Source organism: Mauremys mutica, chromosome 7, assembly GCF_020497125.1.
Source record: "Mauremys mutica isolate MM-2020 ecotype Southern chromosome 7, ASM2049712v1, whole genome shotgun sequence".
In the NCBI taxonomy this organism is placed as follows: domain Eukaryota; kingdom Metazoa; phylum Chordata; order Testudines; family Geoemydidae; genus Mauremys; species Mauremys mutica.
The window spans coordinates 85,602,014-85,618,465 of record NC_059078.1 but is presented as its reverse complement, the minus strand read 5'-3'; the positions used below and the strand labels follow the sequence as shown (position 1 = coordinate 85,618,465).

Sequence of the window (16,452 nt, the reverse complement as noted above, 5' to 3'; positions counted from 1 at the left end):
GCTTTTTAAAACAAAATACTAAAAAGGTATTTAAGATGTTGCATATACTATTTAATCTTAATTGAAATAAAACAAGAGGGGGAGTTTTTGCATGCTATTTTAATGGTTAAGAATGTTGCACTAGTTTGGCTTCAAATAACCAAAACACAAACAAGTACCAACTTAAGACTTTTTTTTTTTTTTTAAACAAAACAATTTCAGGCATTTTAATGCATTTTTTTAAGGAGCCACATGAGTTCCATGTAGGTTATTTATACATATTATGGCACTTTGATTTTTTTTAACAGGTTATTTAGTTATCCAGGATAGCTAGGTACAAAATCAGTTGGCTAAAATTCTCCATTCTAGCAAGAAAAAACAATTTGTCTACCCCCAACCTTTTTTTTCTTCCCCTCTGAAAGTTTTCTGAAAAGATGCACCAAACTATGATTTCTCATACTTCATATTTGATATGTTGCCATTGACAAAGATGCCAAGTCAACTTTTAATTTAGATCCCTGGTAATTTACACACACACACACACACACACACCCCCCCCCCCCCCCCCCCCCCGCAACCACTACCATCAAAACAAAAACTGTCCTGCCCTCTATAATTTAATCTTCTTCTGGAGGGCTGTTTCAATCTTAGAAGGAATTACACAAGCTATGAAAGAAGTCAAATTCAATTAAAGGAGACAATTTAAAATGGTAGCATTTTCTCCAGGTAAAGCAATTATATGACATCCACTGGCCTGGTATCCAACCATACATTTTAATACACCGCATCTGTTATTTAAAAAGTAGCATATATATCAATCCAGAAATAAGAACAGTTAAAGGAACACAAATGACATACATTAAAACCGACCTGTATATTTTCATATAAATCCCACAGCCCTACCAACACTGTAGAGGGTTTCTATTGCTTTCTTAATTCATCTGAACTACTATATATTGTGAGGCTTTTAATAGGAGCAGCCTTGGGGGAGAAAATTACAATTGGAAGGGAAAAAAGTTGACAAGTAAAAAAATTCAAGCATTTAAAAAAAATCTTAACTTGCAAAATTAAGCCGCATGCTATTGTATGATTTATATTTGAATTTAAAAAGACTAATTAGACAAATAAAAATAAAACCGTAAAAATGGCAATTCTATAAATAACGAACATTTTGATTTCACTAGACTTTAATGAAAAACCATTTGGTAATTAAATACTTGCTACTGTCCATTAAGTTGATGAACTTTATTAGGGTTAAAACTATAACAAAGTTCATCCTAAAACATTTTGCAATGCAAAATTATTTTCTCTCAAGGAGTGTCTAAATAAATTGAATGCTATGAATTACAAGCAATCTTCAGAAGCTGACTCACATTCATAAAACTTTATACATCTTTTTAGAACTAAGAAATTTATACTACTTAAAAAAAAATCAAACATGCATCACTTCCATACACTCTGATATCATGATTTATATTACATTATGTAACACCTTTCTTCTAAACAGCAGCAGTTTTATCATACATTTGCTCCATTTTCTTTGGATTTTTGATCTTTATCTTCGTTCTTTACAATATCCTATAAAAAGGGGAGAAAAGGTAGTAGTGTAAGTTCTGTTAGCAGTATAACTAAACTAAGCTGGAAACCAATTTAAAGGGCCTATAAACTTAAAATGAAAACCAGGTACACTGTTTTAACTTGTTAAACTGTCAGGTGTGTTTTATGAAAACTATTATTTCTAAGCTGCAACACAATTCCTTCCTGAAAAATTAAGGGCCCACAGATTAAGCTAGGCACAAAATTAGGTCCATTTAAATTACCAGTTTTATAGTCCCTTTTTTTTTTTTAAATTATTATTAAAGAAACCAAAAACATCTAGAGTGCAATGTTTTGCAACCCAAACCCTGTTACCACATGCCAGTATATGAGAATCTGAAAGTGAAACTGACTAAATTGGCTTGTTGATTTTCATTGTTCAAAATAAGTAAAACATAAAAACTAAACAAACATGAACAGTAAAAAGCAAACTGGATTCTTAAAAAATTCAGTTTTAATGATCTAAGATGCTGTTTTTAACATGTTAATTACGTTTAAAAAATAAACTCTCTTTAAATGACTGGGTCCATTCAGTTACTGATCATCTTCCTCTCATGTGCAAGTAGTACTCCTGAGGGCATTCTGCGCCAAAAATTAAAAATTCTGTACCAAAACACTAAAATTTGTGTGCACAATATTTTAAAGTTCTGCAAATGTTATTTGTCAAATAAGTGTGGAGGCTTCGGCATGGCATTGGGGAGCACAAGCCACTGGCTGCACAGAGGTGGGAGATCACTATGCGGCTCCCCCACCCCAAACACTGACTCTGCAGTGAGGCTGCACCCAACCCTGACAGCACAAGAACTGGGCTGCCCCAGAAACACCTGCCCCCCATGCCATATGCACCAGGTGTGGGCTGCCAGGCTCAGCAAGGCAGGATCCAAGTGTGCAGGGGCTTAGCATGGGGGGATCCAGGTGGGGGTTGAGAGAGTTCTGTGTGGGGGCAATCTGGGTGCGGGCGGCTCAGTGGGGGATGCGGGCACAGCAGGGCTCTGGATGCACAGGGGCTTGTTAGGGGGTTCTGGGTGCAATGGTAATGGGACTCTACAGGGGGTGTCCAGGTGAAAGTGGTTGGGGCTGAGCATGGCAGGGGGGTCCTGGATGTGTGGGGAGAAGAGAGCTCAGCAGGGATGTCTGGGTGTGGAGAGCTCAGTGAGGGGTCCGGATGCTGGGGGAGTAGGGCTCAGTGGGATGGGGATCCAGGTGCAGCTGATTGGGCCTCAGTGGGGTGGGGATCTGGGTGTGGGTGGCTCATCGGGGCAGTGCAGGGGGAGTGGGGCTCATCAGGGCAGGGGGTGTTCTGAGTGCAGGGGGGTGAGGATTGGCGGGAGGGTCTTGATATGAGGGGGTCTGGATGAACAGAGGTTGGGTGGGTGGGGGAGTAGCTCCCTGTATAGGAATCCCTCCCCTTGCAGCTGAGGAGCGATGGGTACAGGAAGCGGGGGTGGGGAGAGTTTGCAGAGCTTCCTGAAGCTGGGGAAGAAATCTGGGGGTGGGTCTGACCCAGCCCCAGATGCTGTGCAGGGGAAGTGGAAGTCCCGTCCTCTCCAGCTGGGACTAGCAGCTGAGCCTGGTGCAGGGTAGGGAGCTGGGTCTTCCCCAGTCCCACCCCCTGCCTCAGTGATTTACCTCTCTGCTGGCTGCCCTGGGCACCTAAAACATACTGCTGTGGAGGGTTGCATGACCACTCTCATGGCTTCCCTTTGCTTCCCCAAAGAGTCTTTTTTCTTCAGGGAAGCAAAGAAATCTGCTGGGGACATAAATCATGTGTAGTGGTGCAGGATTCCCCCAGGAGTAAAGTAGGAGATTCAGAGGTCAGCACCACATCTAAGTAGCAGCTTCGGTGAGCCCTCCCACAGAAACATTGCTTTGGTGAAAATAAATTATGGAGAAATGACCATCTCTTCATGGATAAAGTTGAAGCTAGCTTTCCTTTATAAGTCTGACTTTGTCCATTGCCCTCATCTTCAAAACTACAATTCTCCTGAAATTTCACTTATATCGTTTGATGGTAGAGTAGAATTTTTCTGGTAAATCAAACAAATCTGGCATGTTTCCTAATCTTTATTTTTTAATGGGCCCTTCCAAGATGCCATATAGTGTCACTGAATGAACCTATAGCTGAAAGCAAGGAACTTTTGAGTTCTAACACCACCACTGCCACTAAGTGTCAGTAATAGCCTACATTTATTCACGCATAATTTAATTAAGCCTTATAACATCCCAGTCAAGTAGATAAATATCATCACTCCAATTATAAATAAAATCAAACTGATGCTTACAGATATAAGCTACTTGTCCAAGGCCACACAGGAAGTTATTGTCACAAGCAGGATTAGACTCCAGGCCTCCTGACACCCAAAGTTGTAGGCCTTATTCACTACACCAGAATGCCTCCCATGCAAGTCTCTGGAAATACTCTACCCACCTACATCACAAGGATTTCCATATGATCCTTTTGCTCAACATAGGATTTAAGGTGGTGTATGGGACAGATTTCAACCAGTGGGTGATACGAAGGCAGAATTACTGTGGTTTTAGATACCTGAACTGTTACTTTTCATAGATAAGGTTGCACCTTAAAATAGTTTTCTGGTTTTCAGATTTTTTTTTTTTAAAACTACAACACTATTAATATTTCTTTCCCTTAAATGACCAATATGTATTTATAGCCTTAACTACAGATTAATATGTACATTGTCTGGGAATATTCTGAAAACTCATTTTAAAATAGCTTAGTTTATAAAGCGATTACATATAATAAAGAGTTTCAAGATTCTAACCTTTTTAAGAACGCTGTGTATTTCATCCATAACTGTGGCTAAATTTTTGATTGTCTTATTCAGCTGCCCCTCAAATTGCAAATTGGTATCTTCTGAGGTCTTCAAATTCTCTTGTAGTTGGTTTAGGTCTTTTTTTACATCTTTAAGCTCTCCAGACAGGCTTTTGTTAGAGTTCTCCAAATGTAATATGGTCTTTTCATCTTCATCTTGAAAAACAAACAAACAATCTCAAGTCATCTCAAATACCTTATACTATGCCTCTTACCATTTCTTTCTGCAACCTAGAAAAAACATTAGTACAAAATTTTAAAAGATAGTATTAAGCGTTAGCACTAATAAAATGTGATAATTAATATTTAAGCTCCTTGGAGTTTGAGAAGTAAAATAATCTCTGTGTTATACTTCTCCACATGGGGCATTAAATAATTCACTCCCCAGAAAAAGTCCTCAGGTAAAATAACCTGATTTTTTATGCAATTCAATACTGAACTCTGAACTTGCTTGTTCTTTGTATGACATAGATTTGCACTTAATTTGATCAGTAAAGGCAAACACCACAAAGGACTAACATGGCTAACAATGGTACTCCAACCTATTTGATTGGCTAATCAAAAGTTTTAGCTGTGCAAGTTCAAAGTGTGTGACAGAAATAGGGGAAAATAGAATTTAATAATGCATAACTGTTTTATAACACCAGGTCATAAACCAAACTCTAGAATGTTTGAGTGTTATCTACTGTATATGTAGTATTTTATAATAAACATTTCGGAACAATCATGGTATATCTTCAAAGTACATTCTCAAACCTGTTTTCTCTTCCAGCAACTGAAGTTTTTGTTCTATTTCAGCCCGCACTCTTTCACTCTTCTCTAGTTTCTGCAACAGGCTCCCTACATCCACCATAGCTCCATTGTACACAATTAGGCCAACATTTTCTTCTGTGCCCTTAGATTCCTGTTTTATAGTAGGGGATGGTAGCAGCAATCTGTTTCCTAAAATAAATTAAGTAATGTTACAAAATATGTAAAACCATTAAAATTGTGTTAGTTTTCAACTGACCAGAATACTAAGAATGATCAAACTCGAACCTTCCGCCATGTGTTCAAAACCTTCTAAAAAGACCAAAATCTTAAATATGAGAACCAAGGTGCTCTCTGCATATGTGGGGGAGGAGATAAAAACCAGGTAGAGTCAGATGGGGGGCCTGAAAAGAGAAAATGCTGCTTGCATAACATTCTTCCCATCCTCCTTTTATTGAAGGATGGCTGCATGAATTGGACTCCATGCTAAGGGAGAGGGGTAGAATGGCTGCCCTTTGTGGGGAATGACACTGCAAACACATTCTCCACAGGTAAGTAATCCTGATAATCAGCAAACTCACCCACTTTCCCGTTCCAATATACGGGGTTTGCACAGTAAACACAGCAGAGAGCATGGGGAGCCTGAAGCCCTGGGTTCTGCAAACTGTGCAAGATCTATGTAGTCTTCACAAGATCTGCTGGTTTGAAGGGCTGAACTTGTAACTTTTTCAAGGGAATACATATTTTATCCACTCTTATCTCCGTAATACAGCAGTGATTTTAGGTGAAGTTTTGCAACCAGGCAAATTAGTACTAGCTACCTAACACAGAGGTCCCCAAACTTTTTTGTGCCTCCCCCATACCCGTCTGTGCCCCCTGCCCCGCCAGCCACAGTTGGGAGCCGGAGGTGGGGCCAGAAGCAGACACAGGGTAGAGTGGGGCTGGGTGGCACTGCCTCCCTGCCCCTGTAGGCTGGCCCGGGTCCCACCACACCCATCTGACACATTTCTCTGTACCCCCACCCCCCCTGAGATCACACCCCACAGTTTGGGGATCACTCACCTAACATATCTTCCTGCAGGGCTTCAGACTCTTCCTGATTTTCTTCATCTTTTGAGGTATCAGTTAATCTTCTGTAAAAGCAAGATTCTCGAAGTACTACCTTATTAAGTAGTTTCTTAACCTAAAATATGAATATCAATATTATGTTACTGTGTTGAATAATGCTATGATAATAGTTTCATATATTTAGAATAGTATTTTTAAAAGAAATATTTGATTTAAAATATTAAATTAAGTGATTGTGTTAAAATGCAAAGAAGCCTTACTGACTGCAACTTTAAACAAGTCAGGGAAAAATTAATATTTATAACAGCACTAACTTGCCCACAATGAATATGAAACCTTTAAATATATTATATAGTTTTTTCCTGCAGCATTCCTGCCTCATTGCAAAACACATTTCTATATAATTATAAAACAGAACCTGAGCACGTGAAAGATGTAGTCCAAGTGTATACAGTATCTCCTCCATGTCCTTTTCAAGAAGGTATCCACAATGACTTTGATCAAAATAAACAAAAGCCATCAGAAGATCCCTGTTAACTGTAATCATCTGTGTCTTATCTTTCTCCTGTAGAGAATACATTGTATATTAATTAGTAAGTTACAATATCAGTGTTTCCTATTCTTTATAAACAATGACTAGAGTGCTTGGGTTAACAAGGTAGATTCCCTCTACCAATTTTACCATTTACTTTATGAGGCAAAGTTACTACTATTGCCAGTATTTTACACATTAGGCTCATAAGTATAATGTAGCTTCATTTAGTATGACCTCTCTCATACAAGCTATACCCAAAAATTCTTAACAGAATTAAAGCACAGAAGACAGTTTTTTGTACATGTAAACAGGAAAATATTCTTCTTCCTTTTGCTCAGGCTGCCATGGCTCTATCAAATGAACATCCCTGCACCAATGGTATACAAGTGTGCTCGTAGACAATGCCCCCTCAAAAACAATCTCAAATCTTTGAATTGACAATTATTTTCATATCAGAATACCCATAACTATGATTAATGAATATTAGAATCACACAAGATCCTGGGATTGATCTGCAGTTCTGCATGCATGCTTAATATTGTTTTTACACCTCCTTAGCTTAAGAGGAGAAAAGGGGTATGATTAAAAATCTGTTTTACTTTCTGATTTTTGGTAAATAAATCCTAGATTCACTATGTTATGGTTAGTTTTCATTGTTCTGAACTTGGAATGTGGCGAAAAGCCATGGTTATTTCTGAAGAAGAGGCTCTCTTTTTGTGTACGAGGAGACTTCCAAAAGGATTCCGGACATTATAATGGAAAAGTTAGTTTATAGCCTAATATTTTGTTGCATTAAAAGAACATCTGATTTACTGAGACATGAACATGGAAACAGCTAAAAAATAAAAAGAACTAATTTGGGATTAAATCACAGAAACCTCAAGGGGCCAAAAGAAACTTAAGTGGCATGAATGCATAGGCTGGGCTAGGCCACACTTCTTCCTACCCTCTTTAATAGACAGAGGCAATTTCACTGGATTTCTGCCTGCCTCTAATTAGCGCTTAAAGTCAGACCAGTTGTCTCTTATGGATGGGAAGGACTTACCCACAAATCTTTCAAGCTAATTAGTATCCCACCTAAGAAAGTTTTATTATGAGATAAAAATTTAAAATAACTTATGAGAATTTAGAAGAAAACATATAAGTTAGTCTTCAGAAGCACTCCCCTCTAACTTATTTAGATGTAAAGTTTCAGGCTAAAAGGAAAGTTTCTGAGGGAAACAAACCAGTGAAAACAGATTATATAATGAAAATGAAGGCGCAACCTTTAATATTAAGGCTATGTATAGTTATAAAATATGCAGTAAATACTTTATCTTTAGAAGATCTCTCTTTGCAGTGTCGGTTTCCCTCTCTTCTATCATCTCGCTTGTTCATTTCCTCATCATCCCGGTCTAAAAAACAAAAGTGGCATTCAGCAAATTCAGAGTAAATTAGAGTCTAGAACCACTATTTCAAATGCTTGTGTATAATTTTTAAAGGAAATACAGTTTGCACAAAAAAGTGATCAGATTACAACATTCTCCTCCTAAATATGAAATTGAAAGGTAAAATGTCATTTAGCAAGATTAAAATACTTTTTTTTTTTCTTTTGGCCTACTTTGACACAATGCACTCAAAACTGTCAATTTTATCTTTATATATTTTTCAAATTTTCATACATAGGTTTGCTTTTTACATGGAAACTAGATGGAACATTAGATAAGCTAACTTTAATATAGTTCAAGCGACACCATGTAAGTGAGTAAGAGCCACAGAAAGTCATGCAACTTGCTCTATTAAGGCTCAAGTGTCTCTATATGAGGCAGTATCCTTATTTTTATAGTTTTTATTTCTCCTATTAGGAAAATGGTATTGCTTACTCTCTTGAATATTTTCCATAATGAAAAACATCCCACCCACATAATCAAAATCATGTGTCTAAAAAGTCTCCAAAATTCAAAAGTTATAGCCTAATAATTAACCCAAATGAGAGAAAAGGGTAAGAAGAGAAGATAGATGTTTTACTGTAAGTTCATTTGATTGTGACATTTAGGTTCTCAAAAAATGAGTTATTAAAAGCTTTTTAACAAACTGCTTCTTGTAAGGTAGGCAATATAGTACTAACAAATTCTGAAACAGAAGGGAGAAAAGTTTGGGGAAAGCAGGGCTGGCTTAAGGTATACAGCACAGTAGATCTGTACCTTGGGCCCCAGTTCTTGGGAGCCATAGGATCACTTCCCAATCCAAGTTTTAATAATAAAAAAAGTTTTTCACTTTCATTGTGGAATCTGACCCAACTGTAAACTGCTGCAATGGTGTTTGCTCAAATCTGCTGACAGCTTGACACTCGCTCTGTGAAGTATGAACTTCCCCATACAACTCAACTGGGTGTTCACTCCAAGACGCACCAATCTGAGGGACTCTGTCTACATCTCTCCAACAAAGGAGCGTGTATGTGGCAAAAGGATACAGAATGTCCTTCCCATTTATCCTCTCCTGCACTGATAGGCAGGGGGGACAGAAGGCCACTGCTGCTGCTCCTGGAAAACGGAAGAGGTTTCATTCCACTGTTGCTGCTTCTTTGGGAGGAGATGGAACCAGAAGCCACCAGTCCAAGTGGGGGATGAAGGGACGCAGAGCCAAGGGGACCCTTTATTTTATGGTGGCTAGAACCCATGGATTGTGATAATTTGGCCCAGGAAAAAAAGCATAAAAACACAAGCCAACATTTTCAAATTTGGGTGCATAAAGTTAGGCACTTAATAGGGCTTCAATCCTGATTTTGGCCCTTCAGAATTACACCACCACAAACAAACAGTAATATTAGAGAGTGTCTAATTATACCAATACTTTAATTTTCTAAATTCTAAAGCTCTCAAGTTCAAAAAACATATCCAGACACAATACAAAAGTTCTGAAGAAGTCAAAAAACTTTCACATAATATACCATCATCCTCATCTTCAGCATCTTCCGCTTCCATTGGATCATACTCTTCCTGATTATTGTCATCTTCAGTTTCTTCTTCATCTTTAGTATCATCTTTCCTTTTATCTTCCCTCTGTAATGAAAATGCCTAAAAATTAAGCAATCCAAAGATGGGCAATCGCAAAATGAAAAAATCTCACCAGAATTAATTAAAAACCTCAATACACTATGTATATTCATCCAAATTAGTATGTCTAATGAATTTAAATAATTTTTACGAAACAGCTGAGACACTCAGCTACAACAGTAGACACAAGAGAAAATGCATAATTGTAGAGTTCTTAAAGATTAGAACTACTGTATCTGAGCAATCTTGATCCAGACAAATTAATTAACACAAAAACATGAAGTCCTGGAAATTGCAAAGTAAAATACAGTAAACTGATTATTGCTTATCCAAGCAACGTAGTGTATTTTTACATAAACTAATTGCAGACCTTCCTCTCTTCTTTATCTTCCTTCTTATCTTTATCATCTCCAGATTTTCTCCTCTTAGGTTTTGGATCATCATTTTCATCATCTTTTTCTTCTTTTTTATCTTTTCTCTCCTCTTTTTTGCTCTTTTTATCTTTTTTGTCGTCTCTCTCTGGAAGGGATATCAGTGCTTTGTAGATTCTGACACCAAAATCCCTTTGAAGCATTTCATTGAATAGTTCTGCAAACAATGAAACCTGAATCAAAAAAACATGAGAAAGAGCTGGTGAAGAGAGATATGATATTCTTTTAAAAATACAGTTATACTGTATTTGCATTTAAGTAACCGTATCACTCCTTCCTTATCAAAATTCGTAACACATTAATCAAAACATGGCACTGTATCAGAGTAACATACTGTTTATCTAAAAAAACCCCAGTTTGTTTGAATATGGCCATCTGAAAAAGGAAAGTTAAAATTAAAAAACATTTAAAAAAATATATTGCAGCTCTCAGGTCCCAGATTAATTTTTATTTTGCTATACAAATTAAAAAACAAATACTTGTATAGTACTAGGAGGCAGATATTATGATTTGTTATTGTAACAAATACTTAGTTTAAGCTACACCAGTTCCTAAAGTTAAGAATGATGCAGAGCATAAGAATTTGGGGGGGGGCGGGGGGAGAGATGAGGGAGAGAATGTGGACAGGGAATCAATACTGTCTTGTTGTATCAGAAGAAAACAGTACTGGCATTTAGAACATGTGAATAAAACTATTTTTAAAATGCAGATTTGCAAAGCATAACACAAAAATTAATACAAATCAATCAAAAGCCATGAGCAAACAGTCAATTCACATATCTGCTTCACAGAAAGCCTGTGTACATAATTTAAGTACTGTAAGACTGGCTACAACTATTAATTTATTTTGACTAAAAAGCAGGCTTGTGAATTAGTCCACATAGGAGGATGTGACTGAGTATTACAAAAAGGGGTTATATGAAAACTTGTGCAAGAAAAATAGCACCAGTTAGCCAGTTAAAAATAGAAGCCTGGGGGTGGGTGGGGAGTCAAGATATGTCAAGAACATAAGGAAAATATCAGTAGACTTGACATTGGAAAATGCTCAAAGGGGAAAGCAGAGACCTGGTAATTATAAACCAGTGAGTTTGAGGTATGATAGAGGAATACTGGAAAAGGAAAAACAAAATAGTCTCAAGAGGTTTGCAAATGGATAGTGCTTTTGGCAAACACTATGGTGATCTAAAGATGTCATAAAATATTACATATCCTAGAAAAGCAATTAAGTACGAATTCTGAGCCAAGAGTATGTTCATTAAAATACTACACATATGTAAACAAAGCGTAATTACAGATGTCTGAACATGATGCTTGTCATTTAAATAAAACCAATACAATATTTAACAACAGTTATCAAAATGCGGTATCTGAAATACCGAGGTATTTCTATACACCAAGAGGAACAGCTACAGTACCTATGAGAGTGACTAGCAGAGACAATCATGTAAGTTCCACGAACTGCTTATGTACTAATATGCAAGACATAACATTCTGAACATGTAATGTATTAACACGCTCTTCTCATATGAATACGCAAGATATTCATGAGTACAGAAAAAACACCCAATTGGCTGTGTGTGTGAGTGTGTGTGTGTGAGTGTGAGAGAGAGAGAGAATATGAATATCAAAGGGAGAAACTTGAGAACCTGTGTGTTTCTTTTAGAATTTATAGAGCAGTCATACTGCAGTGATAAATGTGGTACCAATACCTACACAGTTTTTCCAAGTATGGACCAAGGATTAAACTTCACTTAAAATTTGTCTGTTTTTACACTAGTACCTTAATATTTAGAATTTCAGGATATAGTTGCTAACATGAAAAAAAGGTTCAGTTGTAGTAGTAAGTTATAGCAGAATCTGAATATTATATTATGTAATCCTTTCACTGCAACAGAAATACAGAGTTTAAGAACTATTGCATTTAAAAAGTACTTACTCAAATATTTGGTGTGAAAAGTTGGTATTTCTCAGTATAACATCCTACTATACTGAACTCACTAAAATTGCGTTTCATTATGCTGTACTAGATACAAAGTAAACTAATTACCTCAAAAGAATGCTCTTTGTTATCCTCCAACCTGTAATCCAGAAGAACACTAAGAGACATAATACTACAATCAAATTTTCCACTTTTTGCTGCCCAGTTAGGATGTACAATGATTGCTGGTTCATCAGGCAAGATGTATCGTCTCTCTCGTCGTTGACGCTCCATTTCTTCCTGACGTTTCCTTTCTTCTTCCTAAAAAAATAACATTTTAGAGATGAAATTTCAAACCATATATTAGCTTTAAATGCTCACTGCCTTTCGTAGAACGGATAGAAGGCTTCAGTGCTGGGAAATTTATTAACAGAGACTGTGGGCCAGTGGCTCCTACAGAGAGTAGGGATGCTGTCCAGTGTCATCCTCTGCTGTAGAAATCCTATTAGCCAAGGCAACATTCCATAGGGTATGTAGTAGCACCAGATCCTCTGTAAGGAGCAACATACAAACCCTTACTAGCACACGGTGCTAACTGCAGTGTACTTGCTTGATAGCTGGAACGGGACCAAATGATGTCCCTTAGAGGTATGATATGCAAGCTGGCAAGTCAGCAGACATTCCCAGGGCTCTTTTGAGCCCTTAAATTGCTTACATGAGAAGAGTAAAAGCTCCCTACACCACCTTCTCCCAGTGCATAAAAGCAGCACAGATTTACCTTTAGAAGGTAAGTGGTTGATTTTCATTTGTTTTTGTTTTTTTTAAGCAGGGTATCATGTTATATGCAGAAAGAACAGGAGTACTTGTGGCACCTTAAAGACTAACAAATTTATTTTAGCATGAGCTTTCGTGAAAGCTCATGCTAAAATAAATGTTAGTCTTTAAGATGCCACAAGTACTCCTGTTCTTTTTGCGGATACAGACTAACACGGCTGCTACTCTGAAACATGTTATATGCAATATCTCTAGATACAACTGCTACGGACTAAACAAAGATAAATAAAAATACCATTTTTTTAATGTGATTGCAGTAAATTTCATCTTGCAGCAAAAAGCACACAGATTTTAGCTTTTTAACTGCTAGGCCAAGAACATCAAAGTTTTGCCGTTTAAAAATACTCAAGCACAGTCTCTGCTTGCTTTTAAAAACAGTGCATTATTCAATGTTCCAAGAAACAATGTGATTGCTATATGAAGTTACTCATTCAAGTTTGATTAACTTGGTTGTTAATATACTGTTTTCTGATTCAGCCTAAAGGAAGGAAAAATACCAAACTTATCTCTGGGGAAACTGTCACTCAGTGCAGCATCAGTGGCCAGAGACATGCAACAAATATCCCTCAAAGCAGAAGGAACCAGCAAACTTTTCAGGGCTGGCACTAAGAATAAAGTAGTCACCTTCCAAACTGAGGGACAAGAGTCACTCACAGCACAAAGGTCTCCAACTCCGAAGTACTCCCTGGAATTTTGGTGCCTCATTGCTTTTTTGGGAGTCAGCATTGGGTCTTGGGGGTAGAGACGATTCTTCAATGCTACACTATCTTTTACAGAGCTGTAGTAAGAGGAACTGAGGCCTCTACCTGAGGAGGACTCAAATGAACCATCAGAGATAGGCCTATGGAAGACATAGCACTGACCAATTCCCTTCTCAGAACAGGCTTTTCAGTAACAATGATACCTGTGGGAGAGAGGGTTTCAGTTTTGGGCACTGAGGCAAGTCTTTGGCATCAAAGAAACAGGCAACTGGTTTTCTGGTGCCAACAGATGCACTTTGGCATCTTTGTAAAGTGTCTGGTGACAATGGCATCTCACTTGGTCCTTTGCTTAAAGCATGATTTCAAATGCTTATGAAAAGGACAGACTTGAGCATTCAGCTCTTAAGATCTACTTCAGTAGGAAGAGCTGAAACCATGTCCTTCTTACATGTTTTTTTATTATTATTTGGCACCCATCCCTGAATTACCTTTGGTACCATGGTATAGAAGCAGGGCACAAGGAATAATGCACCAGGGAATTGCCTTCTGCCAGACATCAGTCATCGAGTTTTGTTGTTGGAATGGCCATCCCAGAGGAGCAGGAATGCTCACTTCTGGAAGCCAGATTTTTTTATTCAGATCAACTAGAGACACTCTGTGCAGCACCATGCGGAACAGAAAAAAACCGGAACAAAACTACATTGTGAATATGGAAACTACCACTATATTATATGATGGAAAATTTAAAACTACTATGATTTAGCCAAAACTTAAAATTTAATTTTCAAGCTAGAGAATGACAGCCCTAAGTCTGCAACTAACAATGGAAAGGAACCAAGGTAGTTGTGGTCCTGTAGCTTTTTATAGGATTAATTCTGAACATTTTTCAAAATGGTTCACTGAAACTTGTAGCACCAGAAGTGCATACCCCATAAGAGGAAAAATGTGCAGAGCCAATATACTTAAACTCCCTGAGCCTCTTAATGTTTAAAAAAAAAAAAAAAAAAAGTTAAAATCTTACAAAATAATTTATTCTTCCTGTTCCCCTCAATTTTTTTTTAAATGGTCTGAATAACTTAACTCAGGCATGTCTATTTTCAGTGAGTTTATATTTCTGAGTTGGGTTTACTGAGGTGAAAAGTTCAAATGACTTAGCTTAGACAAAGGTTTCATTACAAATCAGCAGTTCAAATTAGAGCAAAAGCTTTCCCATCCCAGACTCTCAATCTGGCTAGTGGAGAACTATAAAATCTTGATTTAACTATTTCCCTCTCCTGCATTGCATAACATTTTTAAATTAAACCAAGTACATCTCAATACCGACCTCTTTGTCATCTTCAGATTTCCTATCCTCCTCCTCCTCATCCTCTTTTTCAGATTTCTCTAACTCCTTCTGTTCTTCTTTTTGTTCTTCTACTTTCAGTTGCTTTGTCAGTCGGGCTATAAGTTGGGATTTTAGTCCTTTAGAGCTAAGAGTACGACTTTCTAATTCCTTGCGAAGGTCATTTACCTAGTAAATAGAAGTTGTGTAAGTAGTACTGATGGATGCCATAGCAATATACATAATCAATAATGCTGAAGTCAGAAATGCAAACATTAGCTAATGAAATCCTTTTTCATCAACATTGGAACAAACTAAATATTAAAAACAATGTATTAATGGCAAAACACATTAGTTTGTAGGTTTCTTGTTTCATCCCCTGAAGCCCCGCCCTTTTCTAGAAGGTATTTTGGTAGCGGTAAGCAAAAAATTGGAGATTTCATTTATTTATTTTTCACTATTTATGTCTACTGTGGAGGAAGTTTTGTTTTATGATGTCTACTGGAGTATAGTTTTGTATATTATTGAGCATATTTAATATGAGAGTTAAATTATGTAAGGGTCCAGAGGAAGTTGTAAGCATTACTTTTTACGTTTGTATACATCAAAATATGTTATATAAATAAAATATTTCCATAGGAAACATGAATGAAGAACTTTGTCTTCCTAAACTAACCTTCTTCTAAACACCGGAGAAGGAATCTCACTTGAGTATAAGTATATAGGCTGGATTACTGTAGACTTCACTTTCAGTTAAATAAAATAAATCTCACTGATTTCTTTAAATTGTACGCAGTTTGAAGATTTTCAATGAAATAGTTACAGCTCCTTTATTGGAATCATAACAGACACTAACACACAACTTATATATTTGGATATCTTTAAAAGAGTTGTTTACCTATAAAATTAGGAAAGAAGATAAAACAGAAGTATTGTTTACCTTTTAAAACTACTGCAGTTTTTTTGAAAGTTTGAGCGAAGAAATGTATCACAACTTTGGCTCTTGATATCAATAATGTTCTTAAAAATAAAAATATACTGTATAATTAAAGACACCTAAAATATTCAAGAGTTACCTTCATTGTTTTTGGATCCAGTTTAGACCAGTGGGTAGGAGTAGAGATCTCTTTAGCTTCCCCATCATCCTTTTCCTCTTCATCCTGGCAAATAAAATTAAGAAATCATTCAGAAAGTTTAAGAGTAATTAATTTATTTTTTAAAATTCTGTTGCTGATCTGTGGCAAGGTCACAAATGTTTCAGACAGTCTTCTCCTAAAGTTATTGTTTAGACAAGTCCACATACACACATTCTACCACTTCATAACTGATCACAGTGCCACTCATCAGCCAATAAAAGCCAGATCTGTGAAACGCAAAAGGGTGATAAATAACACCACAAATAATGTCAGGGATACACAGACACTGCTGGTCTCCGCTAACCATACAGTGTT

At 37.0% G+C, this 16,452-nt stretch overlaps 1 protein-coding gene across 2 annotated transcripts in view; it reads right to left on the bottom strand.

Moving 5' to 3' along the window:
• Window positions 1–729: 729 nt before the first annotated feature.
• CCAR1 (cell division cycle and apoptosis regulator 1) overlaps window positions 730–16,452 on the bottom strand; it is a 43,944-nt gene continuing 28,221 nt past the window's right edge. For both annotated transcript variants that reach the window (XM_045024426.1, XM_045024427.1), the window contains exons 15-25: window positions 16,078–16,161; window positions 15,005–15,190; window positions 12,275–12,466; window positions 10,167–10,400; window positions 9,691–9,802; window positions 8,073–8,155; window positions 6,645–6,791; window positions 6,221–6,341; window positions 5,165–5,350; window positions 4,359–4,564; window positions 730–1,557 (exon numbers count right to left, since the gene is read on the bottom strand). In XM_045024426.1, the coding sequence (XP_044880361.1) occupies window positions 1,498–1,557; window positions 4,359–4,564; window positions 5,165–5,350; window positions 6,221–6,341; window positions 6,645–6,791; window positions 8,073–8,155; window positions 9,691–9,802; window positions 10,167–10,400; window positions 12,275–12,466; window positions 15,005–15,190; window positions 16,078–16,161 (1,611 nt within the window). In that variant the 3' untranslated portion in view covers window positions 730–1,497. The remainder of the gene's footprint in view (window positions 1,558–4,358; window positions 4,565–5,164; window positions 5,351–6,220; window positions 6,342–6,644; window positions 6,792–8,072; window positions 8,156–9,690; window positions 9,803–10,166; window positions 10,401–12,274; window positions 12,467–15,004; window positions 15,191–16,077; window positions 16,162–16,452) is intronic.